At 42.1% G+C, this 24200-nt stretch overlaps 1 protein-coding gene across 14 annotated transcripts in view; it reads right to left on the reverse strand.

The window, feature by feature from the left end:
• The window catches only part of SAMD12 (sterile alpha motif domain containing 12), a 442508-nt gene that overhangs the window by 16565 nt on the left and 401743 nt on the right, over positions 1-24200 (reverse strand). For 3 of the 14 annotated variants that reach the window (XR_014058047.1, XM_081505306.1, XM_081505297.1), the window contains one exon: positions 5846-5895. The exons of 10 other annotated variants lie outside the window; for them this stretch is intronic. Coding sequence is in view for 3 of the 4 variants with exons in the window: in XM_081505306.1 (XP_081361432.1) it covers positions 5852-5895 (44 nt within the window). In the remaining variant the exon portion in view is untranslated. Of the gene's footprint in view, positions 1-5845; positions 5899-24200 lie in introns of all 14 variants that reach the window. One more of the 14 variants, XM_081505305.1, reaches the window with a different exon arrangement.

Consider the following 24200-nt stretch of genomic DNA (forward strand, 5'->3'; position numbering starts at 1 on the left):
CGTCCCTGGGATTCTCCAGGCAAGAATACTGGAGTGGGTTGCCATTTCCTTCTCCAGTGCATGAAAGGGAAAAGTGAAAGTGAAGTCGCTCCATCGTGTCTGACTCTTAGCGACCCCATGGACTGTAGCCTACCAGGCTCCTCCGTCCATGGGATTTTCCAGGCAAGAGTACTGGAGTGGGGTGCCATTGCCTTCTCCGTCATCTAGAGCAGCACCATCCAAAGAAGCTTCTGCAATGATGGAAATGTTCTTTGTTGTTCAGTTTCTCAGTTATGTCAGACTCTTTGCGACCCCATGGACTGCAGCACAGCAGTCCATGCAGCACTTCCCTGTCCTTCACTATCTCCTGGAGTTTGTGCAAACTCATGTCCATTGAGTTGGTGATGCCATCCAACCACATCTTCTTCCGTTGTCTCCTTCTCCTCCTGCCCTCAATCTTCCCCAGTATCAAGGTCTTTTCCAAAGAATTGGCTCTTCACATCAGGTGGCCAAAAATATTGGAGCTTCAGTTTCAGCATCAGTCCTTCCAATGAATATTCAGGGTTGATTTCCTTTAGAATTAACTGGTTTGATCTCCTTGCAGTCCAAGGGACTCTCAAGAGTCTTCTCCAGCACCACAGCTTTATCCAGTATGGCAGCCATTAACCACATGCAGCTATTTTGAGCACTTGACATGTGGCTAGTGTCTCCATAAAATTAATTTTAATTCATTTAAATTTACTTGTTTCTTTTTTTTTCTTTTAAAAGCCCTGCAAATATCTTTAATTTTAAAATTGTTTTGGCCACGAGGCATGTAGGATCTTCCTTTCCTAACTAGGTATTGAACTCTCACTCCCTGTGTTGAAAGTACAGTCTTAAACACTGGACTACTAGGGAAGTCCCAACTCATTTAAATTTAAATGGTCATATGTACCTAGTGGCTACTATACTAGACGGCTGCTTTGTAGCATTAGAAATTGAGACAGAGCTTTAGTATAAAGGGTTTCAGAAAGAAGAAACCTAAAGAGCAAGGTGAAATCACAATACTTTCACCCATATCATAAATTTTATTCTGCCTGCCACCCTCGCCCCTCTCTGCTGTCTTCGAGGAGGGCTCAAGGCTCCCCGCTGTTCCCCATCATGTTCCCAGAGTCTCTCTCTAAACAAAACAGTAATTAGGAATGGCTTTATAAACACTCTAAAGTATAGAAGATTATCTTGTTTACATAAACTCTTTCAAGTTGGCAAAACCAAGCAAGAAGTCTTAGAAAGAGTTCCTTTGCTATGGGCCCTTTCACCCTGGGGTAGGTCTAGCAGGATTCTGAAGAGAGGCTCCAAGACTACTTCTCTGTGGTGGGTTTTGGTCTTTTGGCCTGAACATAGGGGCAAATGCAAATAGTCCAGGCATTCTAGAAAAGTTCAAAAGGAAAGACAGCTCAGTTCATATTGAGTTCCCTCAAATGAGCAAATGCTGAGGGTGGGTAAAGGGTAGGGTTTCATTTAGTCTGAACTGGACTTGTTGGCTCTGGGCATGTTACAGTCTGCATTACAGTTAACGAGGTTTAAGAATCTTCCTTGGGCTGGTGAGTACTAATTTCCATTGAGGAAAAAGTTATGAGACTTGGATGTCTTAATGATAACAGATAACTTCTCTCGGTTGGCAGAGCTACAAAGCATTTTGCTACGAAACTGTGTGGATGGGGCTATTTCTTTTGTGTACACAGTTTCCCCTTAAAGAATCCACTTGGCGTGAGTTGCAACCCTGCTCGGGGACCCTTGTGATTAATTGCTTGAACTGGCTGGTGGCCATCAGCAGAATCTTGCAATTTACCAAGTTCTACACAGAATTATGAAACTGAAAGTTTCATGGGATTTCAGGTAATAGAGCCCAGATGTCTGAAACTATGATGTTTGAAATTATATGGCTTACAAGGCTGTAGGGCTGCAACCTTATTTATTTCTTGCTTAGTAAATTTCTCTGTTTCCATCTTTATGCCGTCTTGGACCAAACACTAAAGCCCTCATCTTGACATACTTCATCTAGAGAAGTTATTCACACACACCCACCTGTAACCAACAGCCCCAAAATACATGAACATCCCACCTTCCTGTCCAGGCTCTTGGGATTATGTTTTAGCCAAGGACATCATAATTAACAGCCTTATCTCCACCCTGCTGCTATGCAGAGCTTGACTTCCAAATTGCTTTCATGCATTTAATCGTATTTTATTCTGTCAGGGCCCAGGAGAAGAGGTCTGGAACATGTATTATCTCCCTTTGGATGAGGAAACCAAGGTCCACAGAAGAGAAGAGATGATCATAGTTAACGTTTGTGGAACACTTACCTGCCAAGAAGTACTGTTCTCATAGGTTTCTGAGCATCATTTCCTTTAAACCTTTTAAAACCGTTGAGATGTTGTGATTATCAACTCCACTTTGCTAACTTTGATAACTCCATTATCAATCCAGAAAACTAAGGCACAGTGGTTGGGTCGCACTGATGATAATGGATGGAGCCAGGATGGAAGCTGGTACACTAGACTCTTGGTTATCATGCACTGCCTCCTCCCTAAGGAAATATCATCAGCATCACAGATAAGATCTGGAGTCTGCTAGTGCTGATGCGGCATTCACTCTATATCATTTGCAAGATGGAAGACAAATCCCCAGCACATTTTTCTAACAAGAAGCCCCCTGGGCCCTGATTCTCTGGTCTCCTCCAGAGCAATACCACTTCCTGAGTGTTCTGAGGAGAGCAAGGGGATTCTGTTTAATGGCACCAATTCAAGAAGAACACTTGGCTCAATATTCCAGGCCCTTTGCAATCGCACTTTAGCCCATTCTTCCAGACATATCCACCCTGCATTCCAGGCATAGTAACTGATGGAATTTGTCCCATCCTCCCCGTCCTTGGTTTACATGGTCCTTACTTCCTTCCTCATCCTCCTGCCCCAATTCTCCAGTCCCTATTGGGCCAGCTCACAGGCCACTTCAACATGGCCTTACATATTCTCATAAAGCATCTCTCTCCCTGTTCAGAACCTCTGCAAGATTTTGTTGAATGAATGAACAAAAGGAATGAACATCATTTTTGGATTGCTGTACCAGGCACTATGCGAGACACCAGAGACATAAAGATGAATAATCCTTGTCATTGCCCTCAGGAAGCTTCCAGTCTATGGAGAGATCTGTACACAGGAAAACCACTATCATGTAACATCCCGGATAATATTACAGAAGGAAGGGTGCTCATCACTGTTAACAGATATGGCTGGGAATTCTGCCCAAGATTCACCCACCTTCCTGCTTAGGGAAACTTCACATGTGAAGGGCTTGTATTTTATGCATCTTTGTTTGGCCCTGAGCACTCAGCAAGTCTCTAAACTAAGCAACTATCTGACGGTGATCTAGTGGTTTTCCCTACTTTCTTCAATTTAAGTCTGAATTTGGCAATAAGGAGTTCATGATCTGAGATATGCAGATGACACCACCCTTATGGCAGAAAGTGAAGAAGAACTAAAGAGCCTCTTGATGAAAGTTAAAGAGGAGAGTGAAAAAGTTGGCTTAAAGCTCAACATTCAGAAAACTAAGATCATGGCATCTGGTCCCATCACTTCATGGCAAATAGATGGGGAAACAGTGGACACAGTGGCTGACTTTATTTTTGGGGGCTCCAAAATCACTGCAGATGGTGACTGCAGCCATGAAATTAAAAGGTACTTGCTCCTTGGAAGAAAAGCTGACCAACCTAGACAGCATATTAAAAAGCGGAGACATTACTTTGCCAACAAAGATCCATCTAGTCAGAGCTATGGTTTTTCCAGTAGTCACATATGGATGTAAGAGTTGGACTATAAAGAAAGCTGAGTGATGAAGAATTGATGCTTTTGAACTGTGGTGTTGGAGAAGACTCTTGAGACTCCCTTGGACTGCAAGGAGATCAAACCAGTCCATCTTAAAGGAAATCGGTCCTGAATATTCATTGAAAGGACTGATGCTGAAGCTGAAACTCCAATACTTTGGCCACCTGATGCAAAGAACTGACTCAACTGAAACAACCCTGATGCTGGAAAAGATTGAAGGCAGGAGGAGAAGGGGATGACAGAGGCTGAGATGGTTGGGTGTTATCACCGACTTGATGGACATGAGTTTGAGTAAGCTCCAGGAGTTGGTGATGGACAGGGAAGCCTGGTGTGCTGCAGTGCATGGGGTCGCAAAGAGCTGGACATGACTGAGTGACTGAACTGATGTGACAGTGACACCTAATGAAAGACTGTTGTGGAAGTGATGGAGTCTCTCTCATTAGGGTAGGAGGGGCCCTTAACTGCTTCCCTTCTGTCTCTTCAGTGGAAATGCAGAAGAGGATGGTAGGCCCTTGCTGACCCCTATGGTAGCCCCATAAGGAGCTGGCCCAGATAAGATGGGATAGAGGAAGCTTCCCATGTCTCCTTAGGGTCAGTGAGTAAGCAGCGGCCCAAACCATAGCTCTTGCCTGTAAGGTGCCAAGGGATGCTTGATGTACTGCCTTAAAATGATAGCTTGGGCAAGTGGTATCCGCCCCACATTCTAAGCATAGTAATTGTTGGAGAATTTAAGAGTTGGGAAATTGTTCTTTAAAAATCACCCGTATTTCAGAGCATTCATTTCTGATTGCTTATTGGTGGTGGCTTAGTCATTAAGTCTTGTCTGCCTCTTTGTGATCCCAAGGTCTGTAGCTTGTCAGATTGCTCTGTACGGGATTTCCCAGGCAAGAATACTGGAGTGGGTAGCCATTCCCTTCTCTAGGGGATCTTCTAGACGCAGGGACTGAACTCAGGTCTCCTGCATCCCAGGCAGATTCTTTATCAACGGAGTCACCAGGGAATGTGACCCCTTATGAAACTCTCTGCACGAGTGAGCTTTTTTATTAGTTACTCTTCTCAACAGGACTGTGCAGGGATCCTGGGCAGGGGCCCAGCCCTGTGGAAAGCTCTCTCTCTAGAGAGTGGGAGTTTGGTTTGCAGGGCACTGCAGCGGCACTGCATTCATGTTTGTGAAGTGTACTGGAGATGGCAGTGGAATGGCTGTTATCACACAACATTTAGTATCTTTCCAGAACTACCCATCTGTATTGCTCTACAATTTTAAGGGATCAGTGTGGGGTAATGAACATTAGAGATTCTTCCACTCGCTAGTCTTAAGACTGGTCATGTTATTTAACCTCTCTAAGCCACAGCTCCTTCATCTGTAAAAGGAGGGAATTCATGTGTGGTTTACAGATGGTTTTGTGAGAACTACTATATTTCAGTGAATCCAAAGTGCAATGTTTTTTTAATGTATCATGGACAAAGGCTTTCCTGCTAGCTCAGCTGGTAAAGAATCTGCCTGCAATGCAGGGGACTCTGGTTTGATTGCTGGGTCGGGGAGATCCCTTGGAGAAGGGACAGGCTACCCACTCCAGTATTCATGGGCTTCCCTGGTGACTCAGACAGTAAAGAATCTGCCTGCAATGAGGGAGACCTGGGTTCAATCCCTGGGTTGGGAAGATCCCCTGGAGGAGGGCATGGCAACCCACTCCAGTATTCTTGCCTGGAGAATCCATGGACCCAGGAGTCTGGCAGGTTACAGACCATGGGGCTGCAAAGAGGCAAACACAACTGAGCGACTAAGAACACATCATGGACAGAGGAAAGAGAAGAAAACACTGCTCATGGAACTAGGAGATAATGCTTTTTTTGGACAGTCCTGAACAAGGCATGATATTTAGTTTCTTTGGTATTTCTTTCATTTGCTCTGAAGAACCTGGCAATTTCTGTACCTTTAGGTGCAAGCTTTATGTATGACAGGCAATCCTTTTGCATGCATCCTAGTAATAAAATCAACATACCTTTATCTACTCGTGGCATCTTCCTTTAGGCAGTGTAAAGCTCATGATTACTGCTTTGCAAAAAAAATATGAAATTGAGGTCATTATCCCAATGTCAAACATTTGCCTCGCTAATGGTGTTCTAGTTCCATGACTTTCAGCATTCAGGATAAATTTTTGCTTCAATGCCAAATTATAGTGTAATATTTCTGAAGACATTTTAAAATAGCAATTAAACTCAACAGGTGAAGTGCTAATAGTATATATAACTTGAGTGACGTGATAAAAATATCAACAGTCAGCCAAGTTCATGTAGCCAAGACTGCCATATGACCTACAGTGATTATAATGTAAAAGGTACAATTCAGAAGTGTTAACATATAAGAAAATAGTACACCTCAGAAGCAAAGAAATACAGTAAATAAAATAACATATATTATGGGTATTGTGCCTAACAGATGCTCAACAAATTTCAAACTCCTTTCCATTTAATAGGAGAGTGGTGAATCTCAAAAGAGTGCAGGGTCGCCTCATATGGTTGCAAAGAGATAAAATATTGTATTGAAATATGACACTTTTGGGATAAAATTTACATTCTAGGAACTAAAAACTATGAGTTGTTTCCATGGAAATCAAAGTATTTTGATTTCTGAGTGAGAGATGGCTGCAAATTCTTGTCACAGCCCCTCTTCCTACCTCCTGTTGGGGTATTTTTTTCCTACTTCTTAGAATCTGGGCCAGACCTGTGACTGCTTTGTCTAACAGAACACGGCAGAAATGGTACTAGACCTAATCTCTGGGGGGATTGGAAAGTTCTGCTTCCTCCCTCTGAGAACCCAGCTACCATGTTATAAGTAAGCCAAGGAGCTACATGGAAAGGCCCACATGGAGGAGAACTGAGGTTCCCCAGCTGACACCCCAACTCAGCAACTAGCCACCTGCCTCTACTAACTTGCTAGCCATTGGTGTGCACCATCTTGGATGTGGATCTCAGCCCCAGCTGATAACACGTGGGGAGAAAAGATGTGCTCCTTGTTGAGTCACCCAAATTCCAAAATCATAGCCAAGTAGTGACTGTTGTTGTTTTGGGCCTCTAAGATTGGGACTTGACTTATACACACTACTACATATAAGATAGATGACTATGGACCTACTGTATAGCACAGGGAACTCTACTCTATACTCTGTAATGAACTGTATGGGAAAAGAATCTAAAAAAGAGTGGATATATGTATACATATAACTGATTCACTTTGTTGTACACCTGAAACTAACACAACATTGTAAGTCAACTACACTCCAATAAAAATTAAAAAAGAAATATGCAGTGGTTTTTTTAATGTAGCAACAGGTAATTGAAATTCACTACTTGTTAATTTTCACAGATACTCTAAGAAGGTCTGGTCAAGAACCTTAAAGAAGCAGGACCTGGAAGTGAATCTAGATTTTTTGATTATTGGACTGAGGCTCGTGCATAATTATTCTATACACTGGGGCTACTGGGGTTGAGCAGGACTTGGAGGGTTCTGGTTGCCTTCCTGCTCTGTTCTCATCTAACCATGTGATGAGAGAGGTATAGGGCTTAAACTTCAACTCATTGTTTTTTCTTAAGATCCGTAGATTATAAATGAAAATTTTAAGAAAGTCCTTTTTTCTCACTCTCAAGGAATTTCTTCCATCACTGGAAATCCTTAAAAGAGCTGAGTTCTGCTGGGCCCAGGAAAGAAATGGGCTTCCCAGGTGGCGCTAGTGGTAAAGAACCCGCCTGTCAATGCAGGAGGCCTAAGAGACTTGGGTTTGATCCCTGGGTCAGGAAGATCCCCAGGAGAAGGAAATGGCAACCTACTCCAGTATTCTTGCCTGGAAAATTGAGGAGCCTGGCGGGCTACAGTTCATGGGGTTGCAAAGAGTCAGACACGACTGAAGTGACTCAGCACGTACGCATGCAGGAAAGAAATAGAGAAGAGTTAAGAAATACTCAAGAGGGGGAAAGCTTCAGTCCTCTCCCCTCCTCCCTGCCGCCACACAATCTTAAACTCTTCTTGGAATTTGGAGTAGAGTTCACGAATTAGATGCAAATGTGCTTGTGAAATTCCCAAGCTTTTTTAGATATCCAGTGGTGGCCTCAAGGAATAATATCTTAGTGGAAACAAGCAAGAGTCACTAGGGGCTCATTCATCTCAGTCATGGGTTATTTAGAATGAAATCCAAAGAAGATGTAGATTACCTTGTTGACAGACCAACACATGGAATGGAATCAGTCATGTCTTTGTGACAGAAAGGCACCACGTCGAGACAGAAGTCTGGTTGACCATGATGTTACTTTAGACAGCAATCAAGTGTATTTCACATTGCTGTTAACTTTCTATGCCAGGAGGTCAAGATCTTTTGTCTCAACAGCTCACAGCCTGCATGCTGAGGCTATGGTTTCTGTAATGTTAAAACTGATGCTAAGAGTGTATGCCCTTGGTAAAGACGTCTGTGTCTCAAGAGGCAACGCTGTCAAGCATTTTCTCTTGCAATGCAATGTTCAACTGAAGAGGCTTAAAGAGACAGATCTTCTTTGTCTTAAGGAAAGTCCAGACATCACTGAAGCAGGAAGCCTTTTAATAGACATATGTGAAGGATGCTATCTAACATGGGTATGGATGTTAGAAACTTGTTGTCTATTTTGGAAATCAAGAAGGGGAAGGAAAGTCAACTTAGTGTCGAACTCAATACAAATTGCTGGTGTTCATCTCTGCTTCAAAGTTATAGCACTCATGAAATTGTCATTCTTTCCCATGACTTGCTGGTTGATGACAAAGCTACCATTTCTTAATGAAATTGGTTGTGCAGGAGACAGCGTCTTACAGCATTTGGACATGATAGATTAGAGTAGAAAGTGCAGTGGAACAATAGCTGGAGATGGAGGTGGAGATTAGATAGGGCCCAGTACTTAAATGAGAGGTTTAACAAGAGGTCAGGCTACTACCTTACTTGTTAGATGTAAGGAGAAGTTATCTGAAGGACTAAAAAAATCTGAATAGAGTGAGTAAGCTATAAACATTGGGGTGCATGTATATTTTGGAATTTGATTTTCTCTGGATATATGCCCAGGAGTGGGGTTGACTGAACAAGAACAAAAATGGTAGCTCTGTTTTGAGTTTCTTAAGAAACCTCCACACTGTTCTCCATAGTGGCTGTACCAATTGATATTTCCACCAACAGTGTAAGAGAATTCCCTTTTCTCCACATCCTCTCTAGCACTTATTGTTTGTAGATTTGTTTATTATGGCCATTCTGACTAGTGTGAGGTGAAACCTCTTAGTAGTTTTTTTTTTTTTTATAGCACTATTTGTTAATAGCCAGGGTATGGAAGCAACCTAAATGCCCACTGAACAGAGGAATGGATAAAGAAGATGTGGCACATATACACAACGAAACATTATTCAGCCATAAAAAGGAATGACATTGTGCCATTTGTAGAGACCTGGATGGACCTAGAGTCTGTCATACGGAGTGAAGTAAGTCAGAAAGAGAAAAAAACAAATATTGTCTCTTAGTGCATACACGTGGAATCTAGAAAAATGGTACAGATGAACCTATTGGCAAAGCAGAAAAGACACACAGACATAGAGGACAAATGTACGGATACCAAGGTGGGATAAGAGGGTGGGATGCGTTGGGAGGCTGGGTTTGACATATATACATTAGTATGTATGAAACACATAACTAATAAGAACCTAAAAATAAAATAAATGAGCAAACTAGAGAAATACAACTTCTCTACAAATGAAAAATCTGTTACTTTTAAACATAAAAACGAAGTTACAGTCAAATTCCTCTTTCAAAAGTTTGTGTCTGGCAATTTCAATAATCTAGAACAGGTGCTGGAAAACTAGAGCACCTATAAGGAAAATCCAGCCTACCCCCTGTTTTTTTTTTTTTTTTTTTTACCCCCTGTTTTTATAAACCAAGTTTCATTGGAATGATCACACTCATCCATTTATGTATTGTCTATGGTTACTTTCAAATTACAGTGGAAGAGTTGAGTTGCTGCTACAGACAGCATATAACCCACAAAGCCAAAAATATTTGCTATGTTTCTTCACACACACAAGTTTGCTGACACCTGATGTAGAATACCAAAAATAAATTTAGTACTAGTGAAAAGGCTTTAAGAAGGTTCTATATTGCAAGGGAAAACGCTGTTACGAAGTGCTCTCTATTCCATGGACGTACAGGAAATATCCTTTCATCCTCACTCAAACAAGTTCTGTGAAGTAAAGCAGGATACAAAGTAGTGGGGACCCACACATGGTACCATTTAGTAGGATTTGGCAGAGGACTGAAGAAACAGAAAATGTACTGAATTGCAACAGTTTGGGGGCATTTAACATAGGGATACATGTACAATAGCTCAATAAACTTATGTGCAATGTTTTTGTTGTTGCTCAGTCACTAAGTCATGTCTGACTCTTTGCGATCCCATGAAATGTAGCACACCAGGCTTCCCTGTTCTTCACCATCTCCTGGAGTTTGCTCAAATTTATGCCCATTGAGTCAGAGATGCCATCCAACCATCTTGTCCTCTGTCGCTCCCTTCTCCTCTTGCCCTCATTCCCAGCCTCAGGGTCTTTTCCAGTGAGTCGGCTCTCCACGTTAGGTGGCCAAAGTATTGGAGTTTCAGCTTCAGCATCAGTCCTTTAGACTAACATTCAGGGTTGATTTTCTTTAGGATCGGCTGGTTTGATCTCCTTACTGTCCAAGGGACTCTCAAGAGTCTTCTCCAGCTCCACCGCAGTTTGAAAGCAATTCTTCACTGCTCAGTCTTCTTTATGGTCCAACTCTAACATCCATACATGACTACTGGAAAAACCATAACGCTGACTACACGGACCTTTGTCAGCAAAGTATATTGTATGCATGTTCTATATTAGGTTTTCCCTTTCCAGTGCCTGCCGTCAGCATTCACTGTTCAGACTTTTGCAAAAGTTTTATTCTTCTGCTCTAACCTATTCCAAATGCTCTCATCACAGGAGTCTGCCCTGCAGAATTGCCTGTCTTGTTCATCAGCACACACATGAATATCCACTATGGACAAGAGATTTTACTAGATTCTGAAGGGGACTCAGGGCTGGGTAAGGGAGTTTTTGCCTACAAAGTACCTCAAATATTAGGGAGGAAAGAGAATATATGTATGTAGTTGACCCTTGAACAACATAGGTTTAAACTTCACAGTTAAAGGTCCACTTATTTAAGGTCCACTTATTTGAGGTCCACTTACATTTGGATATTTTTCAATAAATTATACAGTCAGCGTGCCATATCTCTGGGTTCCACATCCAAGGATATGAAAGGCCAAGTATGGAACATGAACACCTGAGGATTGTGGTATCAATGGCAGGTTCTGAAGCCAGTCCCCACAGATACAGCGGGATGGCCATGGAATGATAACAGTATAAATAAAGTATTAGTTGATGCAAAAAAAAAAAAAGTGATCACTGTTGCATAAATTGAGAGGGTGGAATTTGAACCAGATCTTGAAAGAAACGAGAAAAGAGTGGAAAAAGCATTGCAGAAAGTTAGTGATGACCAATTGCTTTCCGAGACCCTCCAGGGGTGTTCCTCACAAGGTAAGTTCCAGGGTATGAGGCTGTATCTGGGGCTTTCAATAATCACTCCACATACCATCTGTGCCTTCCACAACATCTCTCACAAATAAACTCTCCTTTGATTTTGGGGGCATGCTATTCCTAATACCCTGAATATTTATTGGAAGAACTGATGCTGAAGCTGAAGCGCCAATACTTTGGCCACCTGATGCGAAGACCTGACTCATTGGAAAAGACCCTAAGCCTGGGAAAGATTGAAGGCAGGAGGAGAAAAGGGTGAGAGGATGAGATGGTTGGATGGCACCACTGACTCAATGGACATGAGTTTGAGCAAACTCTAGGAGATGGTGAAGGACAGGGAAGCCTGGTGTGCTGCAGTCCATGGGGTCGCAAAGAGTCAGACACAACTTAGCAACTAAACAACAACATTTCCTAATACCCAGTAAAGCTTTCAAGTCCCCTCTTGCTTAGCCCAACTCTTTTTATTATTTGAGGTCCAGCTTCTCCGTGGGGCCTCACAGGGGGCTCTGTTCCATGGAGCTTGGTCCCACATGCTCTTGCAATGCAGGACTACCATGCAGCATGCAAGAAACACAGCTTACAGCCCAAATTCTGCAGGACCAAAGTTGGTCTATCCTCAATAGGACAAGCAGACCAGTTACAGGCTTGGGTGTTAAACTGCTGTAGAGTATGCCTCAATATTTATCCTCAAGTTATTGACTTACTCCACTGTGGATTAGTCATACACAGCTTACAGCCTAGCCTTGGTCTGCAGCTCACACTTACTTACTCACTCATTTATTTGACAGTATCGGTCTCAGTTGTGGCACACAGGATCTTTGATCTTCATTGTGGCATGCGGATCTTTAGCTATGGCATGAAAACTCTTAGTTGCAGCATGTGGGATCTAGTTCCCCAACCAGGGATCGAACCTGGACCCCCTGTATTGAGAGGGCAGAATCTTAGCCATTGAACCACCAGGAAAGTTCCCTGCAGCTCACACTTTAAATAGCGCTGCTCCAGTCTAACTTCATCTGGTTTCACAAATCTTTAAAGCACTTATCTTTTTAGGGGCTGAAAACTGGTGGCATGTAGGTCAAATTTTAATTAATTGTCAACACACAAAAATGAAGAGAAATATACTTCTTTGAAAAATCGGTGGCTGTGGCATCATTGTCCCATATTCTCAAATGACAATAGTTGGCTGGAGCTCAGCAGAGTTACCTCCTGAGATGTGCCACGAATTCCCCAGCCCTCCAAAGTCTCATCACACTCCTGACTGCTCTCAGGACAGCATACCTCTTTCTCTTTTTTGGACTTGCCTGAGCCCTACAGGCATTTGTGTTGGCCACACTGGTCTATGATGTGCATTTTCCCACTTTAATTATATTAGTATATGCTCTAATTGCTTGCTGTGTGTTTGTCTTGTATTCACATCAAGATGCAAATTCCTGGAGGGGGAGAGACTGCGCCCAGTATCTCTTCTCTGTCTCTCTCAAAAGAGAGCACAGTGCTATGCACACAACAAGCTTGTGCTTAATAAATACTTTTAGAAAAACTGAATAAACACAGATCTATTCTGTCTAGGATATAAATCTAAAGCACAAATCTGAAATCAAATATGCAAGGTAATTTTCATTCTCTTGTGGGGAGGAAAGGCACATCTACATATTCTTTGATAATTTCTCCCAATGAGAGATGGCATCTATTTCCCTTTTCTTGAATCTGGGTTGGCCTCTGTCTGCTTTGAACAGTGGAGAATGGGATCATGATGCTATGCCAGGTCTAGGACTGGCCTGTAAGAGGCGGGCAGCTTGGTGTGTTAAGTCTCACCACCCTATAAAAAAGACTACATGGAGAAGCCTTGAGAATCTATGGAAACTGGAAAGCTGAGCCCAGTCTTCCAGCCATTCCTGCCAAAGCATCAGGAACACAAGTAAATCTGTCTTGGACCAACCCTGCCACAAAGGAACCACATTCAATGCCATGTGAGGTCAAAAAGGTGCCTAGCTGAGCCCTGCCCCAGTTCCCAACACTCAAATGTGTAAGATATAATGAAACGGTAGTTGTTTTATTATAAACCACTAAGTTTTGGGTATAGTTTGTTACATAGCACTAGAGAAATGAAACAGAATCATCCTGATTTCTACTGTTTATCTGATAGCATCCTTATAATCAGAATTCTAGTCCCCATCTGGTGACAGTAATGGCATATATTAAAAGTGATCATGCTTGTCTGGCCCTCTGAGTAAGGGTGAGGCTGCTCATGGCTGGAGGGACCAGCCTGGGAGTTCGGCTGTTGAGAGAATCAGGGTCTTGTGATGCACACACCACTTTGAGTGAGTACTTGGTTACGTGTAATTCCACTGTCACGTCCTTCAGTAATGGACACGGTGAATAATATCTTCTTCTCTACAGCAATTCTGCTGGGCTATTAATTTTTTATTTTATATTTTAGAAAGCTATCTATCCATTATTTTGATCTACATGAATAATCTGACCATGATTCTGTATTTTATGGCGTTGTCTAATAGTCTAACAGTCTGTGACTATCAGGTTGTAGAATATGAGATTTGATAGCCTCTAAGAAATGTTTCCTTTCAATTGCCAGATCCCTGAAATCTAAAGGTCCTTAACAAGTGTACATTTTAAAGAAAATCTTACCTACTTCCCAAGAGTCCGCTTTTAGTTCATCATTACATTTTTCTTCTACCATTCTCATCATGTTGTAAAATCAGTTTCTCAAAGAACTGTTCTCAGCTATTCTCATGGGTTTCCCAATTTCCTGTCGCACACCTTGGGAACCAATTGGCCATAATCATGATTCAAGCACAGAGAGACAAGATCTAGGCTTGGTCAAGGTTGGAAAGGTAATGGAAACAGTTAACAGTTAATTCATCCATTCCTGGTAATTTATACCCATGAAACAAACAAACAGACAGATCAAAGTCTTCCCAAAGAACGCCTTTTCCATATTTTGATGTGGTCACTTTACAATTATGTAAATAGTGATTATGCAAACATGCAAAACTTGTTCTTATGCCAAAGGTTTAAAAAGCAGGAGGGACATAGTGTACACAGTGGAGAGAGTACACATTGTTGAATATGATGACATAAAGGCCTCTGGAATGATTTCCTGCAAAAACCCCCAACCAAGAGGGAAAACTTCCTGAAGTTAAATTGAGGGCAAAGAAGTGCTCATTAGAAATTAGAAAGTCACAGCGAAAAGAAATAAATGAAAAAAAAATTTTTTGCAGCACTATTTACTATAGCCAGGACATGGAAGTAAACTTTATGTCCATTGACAGGTGAATGGATAAAGAAGATGTGATATGCATATACAATGGACTATTGTTCAGTCACAAAAAGGAATGAAACATAGAGATGTGGGTGGATCTAGAGATGTGGGTGGATCTAGAGACAATATAAAGAGTGAAGTAAGTGAGAAACAGAAAAATATATACATATTAATGCATATATGTGGAATCTAGAAAAAAGTATAGATGATATTATTTATAAAACTGAAATAGAGACAAAGATATAGAGAATAAACACTAGGACACCAAGGGAGGAAAGTGGGGGGTGGGAGGAATTGGGAGACTGGGATTGACGTATATACACTATTAATACTATGTATAAAACGGGTAACTACTGAGAATGTACTGTATAGGTCAGGAACTCTATTCAGTGCCGTGTAGTGATCTAAATGGGAAGGAAATCCAAAAAAGAGGGAATACGTATACATACAGCTGATTCACTTTGCTGTACAGCAGAAACTAACACAACTGTGGTAAAGCAACTATACTCCAATAAAATTAATTTTAAAGAAACAAAATATTTTTGTCTCCCTTACGATGTGTTTATGGTCTGGCTTATGCAGTAACATCAATTCAAATCTATATTAACTAAAACAATCTCTGCCCACAAGTGGGTCACAATCTGGCAGGGAGGGAGGTAGAAAGAGAAACTGTGAATATCTATATTCCAGTGGGAGACATGCCATGTGAGTGGCATAGAAAACATAAAGAATAATTAATTACATCCAGGGAGTGGGAAGAGGCTTTAAGTTGAATCTGCACTATGAGTAGGATATCTCCTTACATAGCTAGAGGACTAGCACTGCTGGAAGTTTTGCTTAAGCTAAGGTGTGGAAGAAGCAAGGAACACAGTTGTTTCCAGAAGGGCAAGATGTGAAAACAATATCAGATATGGCTGAGTCACAGGATGAATTAATTGAGTTGGAGGAGGCTTGCAACCTCATCTAATGTTTGGAGCCGGATCATGAAGAGACATGTATGCTCAGCTAATGTGTTTAGATTTTATCATGTAGGCGATGAGTGGTTAAGAACCTCTGTAAAGCAGAGGCTGTACCATGATCATATATATGGTTTAGGAACAGCATTCTGTACTAGCACTGCTGACAACGTGGTCATGTATTTTTCACAGTTGCCCTTTTACATTTGTTGGAGTGATTATTTGGTTACAACTAATTAGAGAACTGTGGTGCTGGAGAAGACTCTTGAGAGTCCTTTGGACAGTAAGGAGGTCAAACCAGTCAGTCTTAAAGGAAATCAATCCTGAATACTCACTGGAAGGAGCAATGCTGAAGCTGAAGCTCCAATACTTTGGTCACCTGATACGAAGAGCTGACTCACTGGAAAAGACCCTGATGTTGGGAAAGACTGAAAGCAGGAGGAGAAGGGGACGACAGAAGATGAGATGGTTGGATGGCATCACCGACTGGATGGACATGAGTTTGAGTAAGCTTTGGGAGATAGTGAAGGACAGGGAAGCCTGGCGTGCTGCAGTCTATGGAGTCTTGAGTCAGACACAGCTTAGTGACAGAACAACAACAAAATTAGAGAAGAGTGCCATGCAGACAAGGTCCGTGCTTGCTTTTGCTCAGGACAGGCTCCCTAGCACCAAGCACAGTGTCTGGTACATGGCAGAGGTTCAATGATGACATTTTTGGGTAAACATTCTTTTCAATCTGGGTGATTTTTTAAAGTCTTTATTGAATTTGTTACAATTTTGCTTCTGTTTTATGTTTTGTTTTCTTGCTCACAGAGTATATGGGATCCTATCTCCCCGACCAGGGGTTGAACCCACCAGTGTCCTGCACTTAAAGGTGAAGTTTTAACCACTGGACGGCCAGGGAAGCCCCAGTGATGACTTGAATGAATCGAACTACTGAACATTAGCACAGGCCAAGTAAGAGATGACAAAGGCCTGAAGCAGAGCAGGACCAGTAACAATGGATAAGACAGAAGAGTTTTGACAGACATTTCAAAAAATGAAAATCCTGAGTTACCTAAGAGATACAGCGGGAGAAAAGAAGGGGTGTTCAACCGAGACTCCAAAGTTTCTCGAGTGGGTAACTGAAGTAGAACAGTTATTAAATAAGAAGGGGGAAGAGGAATGGGCTTTTCTTTCTTTTTTTAATTTTCTCTGAGAAGGGAAGATAATGAATTTGCCTCTCACCATGTATTTGAGAAGCCTACAGGACATCCAGGTAGAGACATCACGGTGAGCAGGAGGCAGAAAGTCACAGTGGGAAAGACTGAGAAGCCAGAGGATTTGTCCTAGGACATGTCATGAGTGTCTCTTCACTCAGGCTTCTAACTTACAAAATGGAAAGTATAAGAATCTCTGTTATAGGGACTTCCTTGGTGGCCTAATGGTTAAGAATCCACCTTCTACTTATACAATGTTGCAATTATCTCCCAGTTAAAACTTTTTTTAAAAGCCCATTAAAATATGAAAAAAACACATATCAGAAAATATGCTAGGCTATTTATTTATATTACTACTTATCTTCACAATAATCTTGGAACTTAAATCCTGTCATCTCCATTTTATACACAAATGTCACAAAAGAATCTGCCTTCTAGTGCAAGGGACTCAGGTTCAATCCCTGGCCCAGGAACTGAGATCCCACATGCCACAGGGCAATTCAGCCTTCGCACCACAACTAAGACTTGAGTCAGCCAAATAAATAACTATTAAGAAAGAAAAAAAAAAACCTCTGCTATAACTCAGGATGATTTTATACTCATCTAAAACTTTTAAACATATGAGAAAGTATATTTTCAAAAACATATTTTTAAAGTGTAGAGAGCTTTAAAGAATTCATAGTTATTATTATCATTGCCCTGAAGACTGTAGTGCATGCCCAATAGAACCTGTGTGCGTGCTAAGTCGCTTTAGTAGTGTTTGACTCTGTGACCTCAGGGACTGTAGGCCACCAAGCTCCTCTGTCCATGGGATTCTCCAGGCAAGAATACTGGAGTGGGTTGCCATGCCCTCCTCTGGGGGATCTTCCCGACCCAGAGATTGAACCTGAGTCTCTTACATCTTCTGCACTGGCAGGCAGATCTTTACCACTAGCACCACCTGGGAATCCCCAAATAGAGCCCATTGTTGTTCAGTCTCTAAATCATGTCCGACTCTTTGCGCACCCATGGACTGCAGCCCGTCAGCCTCCTGTGTTCAGGCTTCTCTGTCCTTCACTATTCCCAGAGTTTGCTCTAATTCATGTCCAGAGCCTAGTACTAATCAATTCAACATCATAAGTTTAACGTCTTTGGGCCACTTGACTTGTTAACTACAAATAAGTCACCTTCTTTTGGCCAGCAGCCTTGTGCATGAGTTTGATAGAGTAGTTTAGGCACGTCATTAGTAGTAGAAAAGTCTCTCTCCCTCTCTCTTCTACTGAAAGTGACATATTCCACTATAGACAGAATGAGATGTTACTATGAAGATTAAAAGACGCTTACTCCTTGGAAGGAAAGTTATCACCAACCTAGACAGCATATTAAAAAGCAGAGACATTACTTTGATAACAAAGGTTCATCTAGTCAAGGCTATGGTTTTTCCAGAAGTCACGTATGGATGTGAGAGTTGGCCTATAAAGAAAGCTGAGCACCGAAGAATTGATGCTTTTGAACTGTGGTTGGAGAGACTGTGTTGGAGAAGACTCTTGAGAGTCCCTTGGACTGCAAGGAGATCCAACCAGTCCATCCTAAAGGAGATCAGTCCTGAGTGTTCATTGGAAGGACTGATGTTGAAGCTGAAACTCCAATACTTTGGCCATCTGATGTGAAGAAATGACTCATTGGAAAAGACCCTAATGCTGGGAAAGATTGAAGGTGGGAGGAGAAAGGGACAACAGAGGCTGAGGTGGTTGGATGGCATCACCAATTCAGTGGACATGAGTTTGAGTAAGCTCCTGGAGTTGGTGATGGACAGGGAGGCCTGGCGTGCTGCAGTCCATGGGGTCACAAAGAGTCAGACACAACTGAGCAGCTGAACTGAACTGATGAAGATTAAGGTTGCTAGTGATAAAAAAAACTCATGCTCATATAAATGGATTCTCCTGACAGGCTCTGGAATCTTTTGTCTTTTTTCAGAAAGTCAGACACATCTCTTATTTTAACATACCCTTGCTTCTAAAGTTGCCACTTTCTTCTTCAGCCAACATCCAGGACTTAGCCCTGCATCCCAGGCCCATGGCTTCAATGACTAATTCAAGGATGGGCGAGTCACTTCCATGCTACTTCCCATAGCTCCTGGATTTCCCCTAGAAGACACTGACCCATTGAGTCTCCAAAAGCTGAAAACATCTCAGGATTTTGACTTTGGGTCAGTTCTAAGTTTTCGTCAGAGTATGACGGAGATCAACAAATAAGGGTTCTCAGTTCAGATGACTGACTTCAAGATTCCTAACACCAGACTGTCTGGCAACTCTGCCCTGACACAGAGGTAGATTTGCTTCTGTCCCCAAAATGAACCTTAAGCGTGGATTCCTTGTGGGATGGAAAAGTTGAGTCTTTGAGAACAATCAATAGGGCTATATCTTTTGCCCGTCTCAAGTTCTTTGATGTGATATAAAAGCAATAATGTGCCCGGGAATGAACTCATAAACAGTTATTCATTTTATAGCATAATAAAAGTACGGCAAGATTGAATTGGGATTTAGGCAAAGAATTGGGTTGGCAGTAAGGAGATCTGATCTTTCTTGCCAACTTGCTCACTGTGTCATCATTAGTAAATCACCAGGTGGCTCCTGACCTCAGTTTTTCCACTAGTGAAACATGAATAGGATTGGCACAGTACAGTAGATAAACATAGAATGATAATTATTGCAATATACAGTGAAAGCTTACTATGTGTTAGGCTCTCACCTTGACTTTAGGTAAGAGCAATGAACAGAACAGAAAAAAAGAATGTTTGCATTTGTGGAACTCATAGTCTAGTGAGGGGAAAGACCATAGACAATACACGTAATAGGTAGATTATTTTGTATGCTGGAAATTGAAAGGGCTTCTCTGGTGGCTCAGTGGGAAAGAATCAGCTTCCAATGCAGGAGACATGGGTTCGATCCCTGGTCTGGGGAGATTCCCTAGAGAAGGAAATGGCAACCCACTTCAGTATTCCTGCCTGGGAAATCCCATGGACAGAGGAGCCTGGCAGGCTTCAGTCCATGGTGTCACACAGTCAGACATGACTTAGCGACTAAACAACAACAACATATTAAAGAAAAACAAAGAGAGGCTAAAGGTGTATTTGGAGCCACAGAGTGGATGGAAGTGTTACAGGCTCTAGAGAAGTCTGGATTCTAGCTTTGGCTAGTGATTCCCTCATATTCATAACACGTATATTATAACATACTGAGGTCATAGGTTGTCATGATGATTCAATGAACTAAGGGAAGAAAAAGTTCTTGCATCCAAATGTTACTATTATTATTCCTAATTTCTAATCTCAAATACTTTGACTCCAGAATTGAGATTCTCAGATAACAATTGCTATAAAGAGCAATATTTTAAAATTACAAAGAAAACCAAGGATATAGTTTAGCCCAGGTGGTTTGCTTCATGATATGGCCAATTATGGAAATAAAAGTGATGCTTGCTAAAACAGGCGTATATCTGAGGTTCACACAGGACAGACACCTGCAGGCTACAGCTTTAGTTCCAAGAGTAAAAACAAAGCAAAGCAAAACAAAAACATAAAAAGGATTTATCCATTTTAAAACAAAGCTTTTACATTTTATAACAGGTCTCACAAGCCTCCGGAGGCTGGCTCTTTGGAGAATGACACACCTGAACAATAATCAGAAGAGGTAAAATCGCCTCCTCTGGGTATTGACGTGAACAGATTTGAGTTTTTCTTTGTCATGCCAGGAAGAGAGTGCTTCTGGCAGAGGTGTGAATTTCGGTGCCTCACTCGCAGAACTGCTGACCTCTGTGGGAAATCTTTCAGTCCTCTGATGTTACTTATTGTTGAGCAAACAGTATTTCTGGCACTAAAAACATTTTGGGTTTCTATTGGTTTCCATCCATCTTTATTCAATGACATTATCCTTGCTCACCTATTAACAGATATTTCTCAACTGAGACTTCTTGAAAGGGCAGAGGATGGGAGAAAGCATCTGTTGGAATGACCAAAAGATTTTGTTACTTCTCCCCTGCCCTTTGCTTGTAGAAGTCATAAAATCACTCATGGGAGAAGACTTTTTATTAGGAAACAGTAAAAGTAGCTCTCCTTGGTCTTCATCCTATATTAGGTAAATGATACACATCTCGAGGCTAATACTACCAAGAATCCAGTTCTCTTCTTCTCCCTCCCTGCCTCCTTCTCTCCTTCCTTCTCTCTCTCCATCCCTCCCCATATGTTAAATGTTTGTTATGTTCCAGGTGCTATGCAGGCACAGACATAAAACTTAAGAGCTCATAACTCCAGGGAGAGAGCCTTCTGCCTCCAAACATGACACTGGCTTGGCCACAACTTAAAAGAAGGTCACTCCATTAACTTGACAGAGAACTTGGCCCAGCTCCCCAGGTGCCACCGGGGAAGTGGTGCTGCCAGGGCTCTCATGGCTGCCAGATGCCAGGGAAGATCCGGAAGCCATCAGGGAGCGAGTGGGCCTGGTGCCCTGCTGGGGGCAGCGAGATCATTAAGTTCACCAACTGCTTGCAAGGGAACAGGGTTAATCGGCCAGAACCTTCCTGGAGCTCAACTAAGTCTCCCCAAGAGCATGTTAAGTGTTGTAGGAAAGTTTATTTCAACTCTGCAAAACTTTGGGACTTTTGAGAAGGAAGGGACTCCTGAGAAGGAAGTCAGGCCCAGATCTGGAAAGATGAGGATTAAACAGTCCCTGTCTTCAAAGAGCTTCCAGTTCAAGTCACACACATCAAGTACCCAGTTCAGGGCAGGGGACCCAGTGCTTGACCTCTAGCTCACTAAAACACTGAAGCAGGTCTGTAAGAGGAGATGATAAACTGAAGTCAGAGAAGTGACTTGACTAAAGATGCAGTGAATTATAGTCTGTTTAGTCTCCAGAGTAACTGCAATCACATGTTCAGGCTTTCTCGGCACTGGGTCTCCAGGTACAGACTTGACTCAGCAGATATCCGGGTCCCAGGGTTCTATGTGTGCAGTAAGAAGACAGAAGAGTTCATGCATAAGGAATGCTTACTCTGTGTCTGGTGCTGTCCAAAGTGCTGGTGTGTACCAAGTGTTTTATACTTGTGTGTGTGTGTGTGTGTGTGTGTGTGTGTGTTAGTCACTCGGTTGTGTCTGACTCTGCAACCCCATGGACTGTAGCCCACTAGGCTCCGCTGTCCATGGGATTCCCCAAGCAAGAATACTGGAGTGGGTTGCCATTCCCTTCTCTGGGGGATCTTTCCAACCCTGGGATTGAACCCGGGGGTCTCCTGCATTGCAGGCAGATTCTTTACTGTCTGAGTCACCAGGTTAGCCCTTATTATCTCATTTAAGCACTTTCCAGGTGGCACTAGTGGTAAAGAATCCACCTGTCAATGTAGGAGGTGCAAGAGATGTGGGTTCAATTCCTGGGTTGGGAAGATCCCCTGGAGAAGGAAATGACAACTTGCTCCAGTGTTCTTGCCTGAAAAATTCCAAGGACAGAGGAGCTGGTGGGCTACACAGTCCATGGGGTTGCAAAGAGTTGGACTGAGCATGCACACACACTTACATATCTCATTTAACTCTCACAAACCATCTGTACAGGAGGCACCATTATTGTCCTCATTTAACACTTGAGGAAACCAAGGAATAAGGAATTTGTAGAAGAATTCATATACTCAAGAACTTGATGAATCAAGATTCTAGTCTTCTCTACCTGATGACTGTGCTCTTCTTACTACACTGCTGCCTGGGACAAGCTCTTTCCCTTTTGGGCATAGTGATGATTGACAGCAAGTAAATATTTCAGCAATGGACATTCTAGATAATGGATAAATACTTATGGGAGAAGAGCTAAACCAAATGTATCAGAAGGATTCTGTCCTTGTCAGAAAGCTAAGCAAGCCCTTTATTGACAGCAGGCTGGCCCTTGTATATTTTTTAAAATCTCTACCTTGAAAAACCTTCTATCCATCCATCTACCCAAGAAACAAATGTTTAAGGAGGATCTATTCTATGCTTTGTACTGTGTAAGTTGCTGGGGATATAAAGAGAAGTTTACATATAGTCCTTGCCCTCAGGCAGGTCATCACAGGGGTGGAGGGGGAAGTCTCATAAAAAAGCAATTAGAATCCAGGGATATCCATGTTGCAACTGAGGTAGAAGCAACATGCTATGGCCAACTTTGGGAAGTCAAGAACTTTTAGAGGAGGTGACATGTAAGCTGAGGATAAGAGCTGCTTAAAGGAACATGACAGTTTTAAATATGTGCATGTATAAAAACTGAGGAACAGGGAGCTGGTCAATGAATGGCATATTCCAGGAACAACTGGCAACTTTAGAAGTGGAGACACTGACCTTGGAATTAGAAAAACTTGGGTTTCCCTCCTTCGTGGGGCACACATGGAAGCCTGACCCTGGGTAAGCCACTCTGCCTTTCTGAGACACTTTCCTCATATATTAGACAGGAATATTAATACATAGTCTACCTCTCACTCATAGGGATGTGACCGAACAACTATGAAGCTTAAGAAGAACATCTTATTAATACAATTATTGTAATGATAAGTGAATTTATCCCCTCCAATCCCCAACTGTCCCTCATCCTACAAGCACAAGTCTCAACCTTAAGGGAAAGAAAGATGACCCATGACTAATAAATAAGACTTAAGAAACACGTATCTCTTGTACCAGGAAATGTCCAGATTGTTTTCTTCCTGACTTGTTTATGTGTTCCCAAAGTCTACACCATATCTTATCATTAAATAGGGCTCACTTTGATTATTACATTTGGCCTTTTCTTCCCCTCCTAATTTCACACTGGATCTGTAGACCTGCCCTTCCTACTTCCCCAGGCACCCTTTTCATTATTTTTGCTTCTATGGTGTTGACCATGATGACTAAAGACTGAAAATCCACAACGAACTCTAGAAACTTAATGAGTTAACTTGAGGTGGGTTCTGACTCTCAGCTGAACATGTCAGGATGAAAGCATTCAGAAAATAAACTCCCATATCCTCTCTCTGGTTTCCCCGTCATTACAGACATTAGTTCATCTAGGGTTCCCCTATGGGAAGACCTCCCTGGAATAAGAGAATATGCACAGCTGCCCTCCTATGACCAGTTTAGAGCCAGAGCCCAATTATCTACGTTCATTGCATCAGATGCTTTGATTCCTACTAGTTATGGGGTACAGAAACACACTACCTCCTCCTGGGATGAGGAGAAACATGAATCTTTCATATAGGAAAGGGGTTAAAAAGAGAGAGAGAGAACTGAGAGTAACTGGTCTGGAAAAAAAGTGTTTTTTGGTAGTTGCCTTGATATATCTGAAAAGCTGCTAAGGAGAC

Source organism: Giraffa tippelskirchi, chromosome 6 (genome assembly GCF_054371585.1).
Source record: "Giraffa tippelskirchi isolate mGirTip1 chromosome 6, T2T-mGirTip1v1.2.pri, whole genome shotgun sequence".
NCBI lineage: Eukaryota > Metazoa > Chordata > Mammalia > Artiodactyla > Giraffidae > Giraffa > Giraffa tippelskirchi.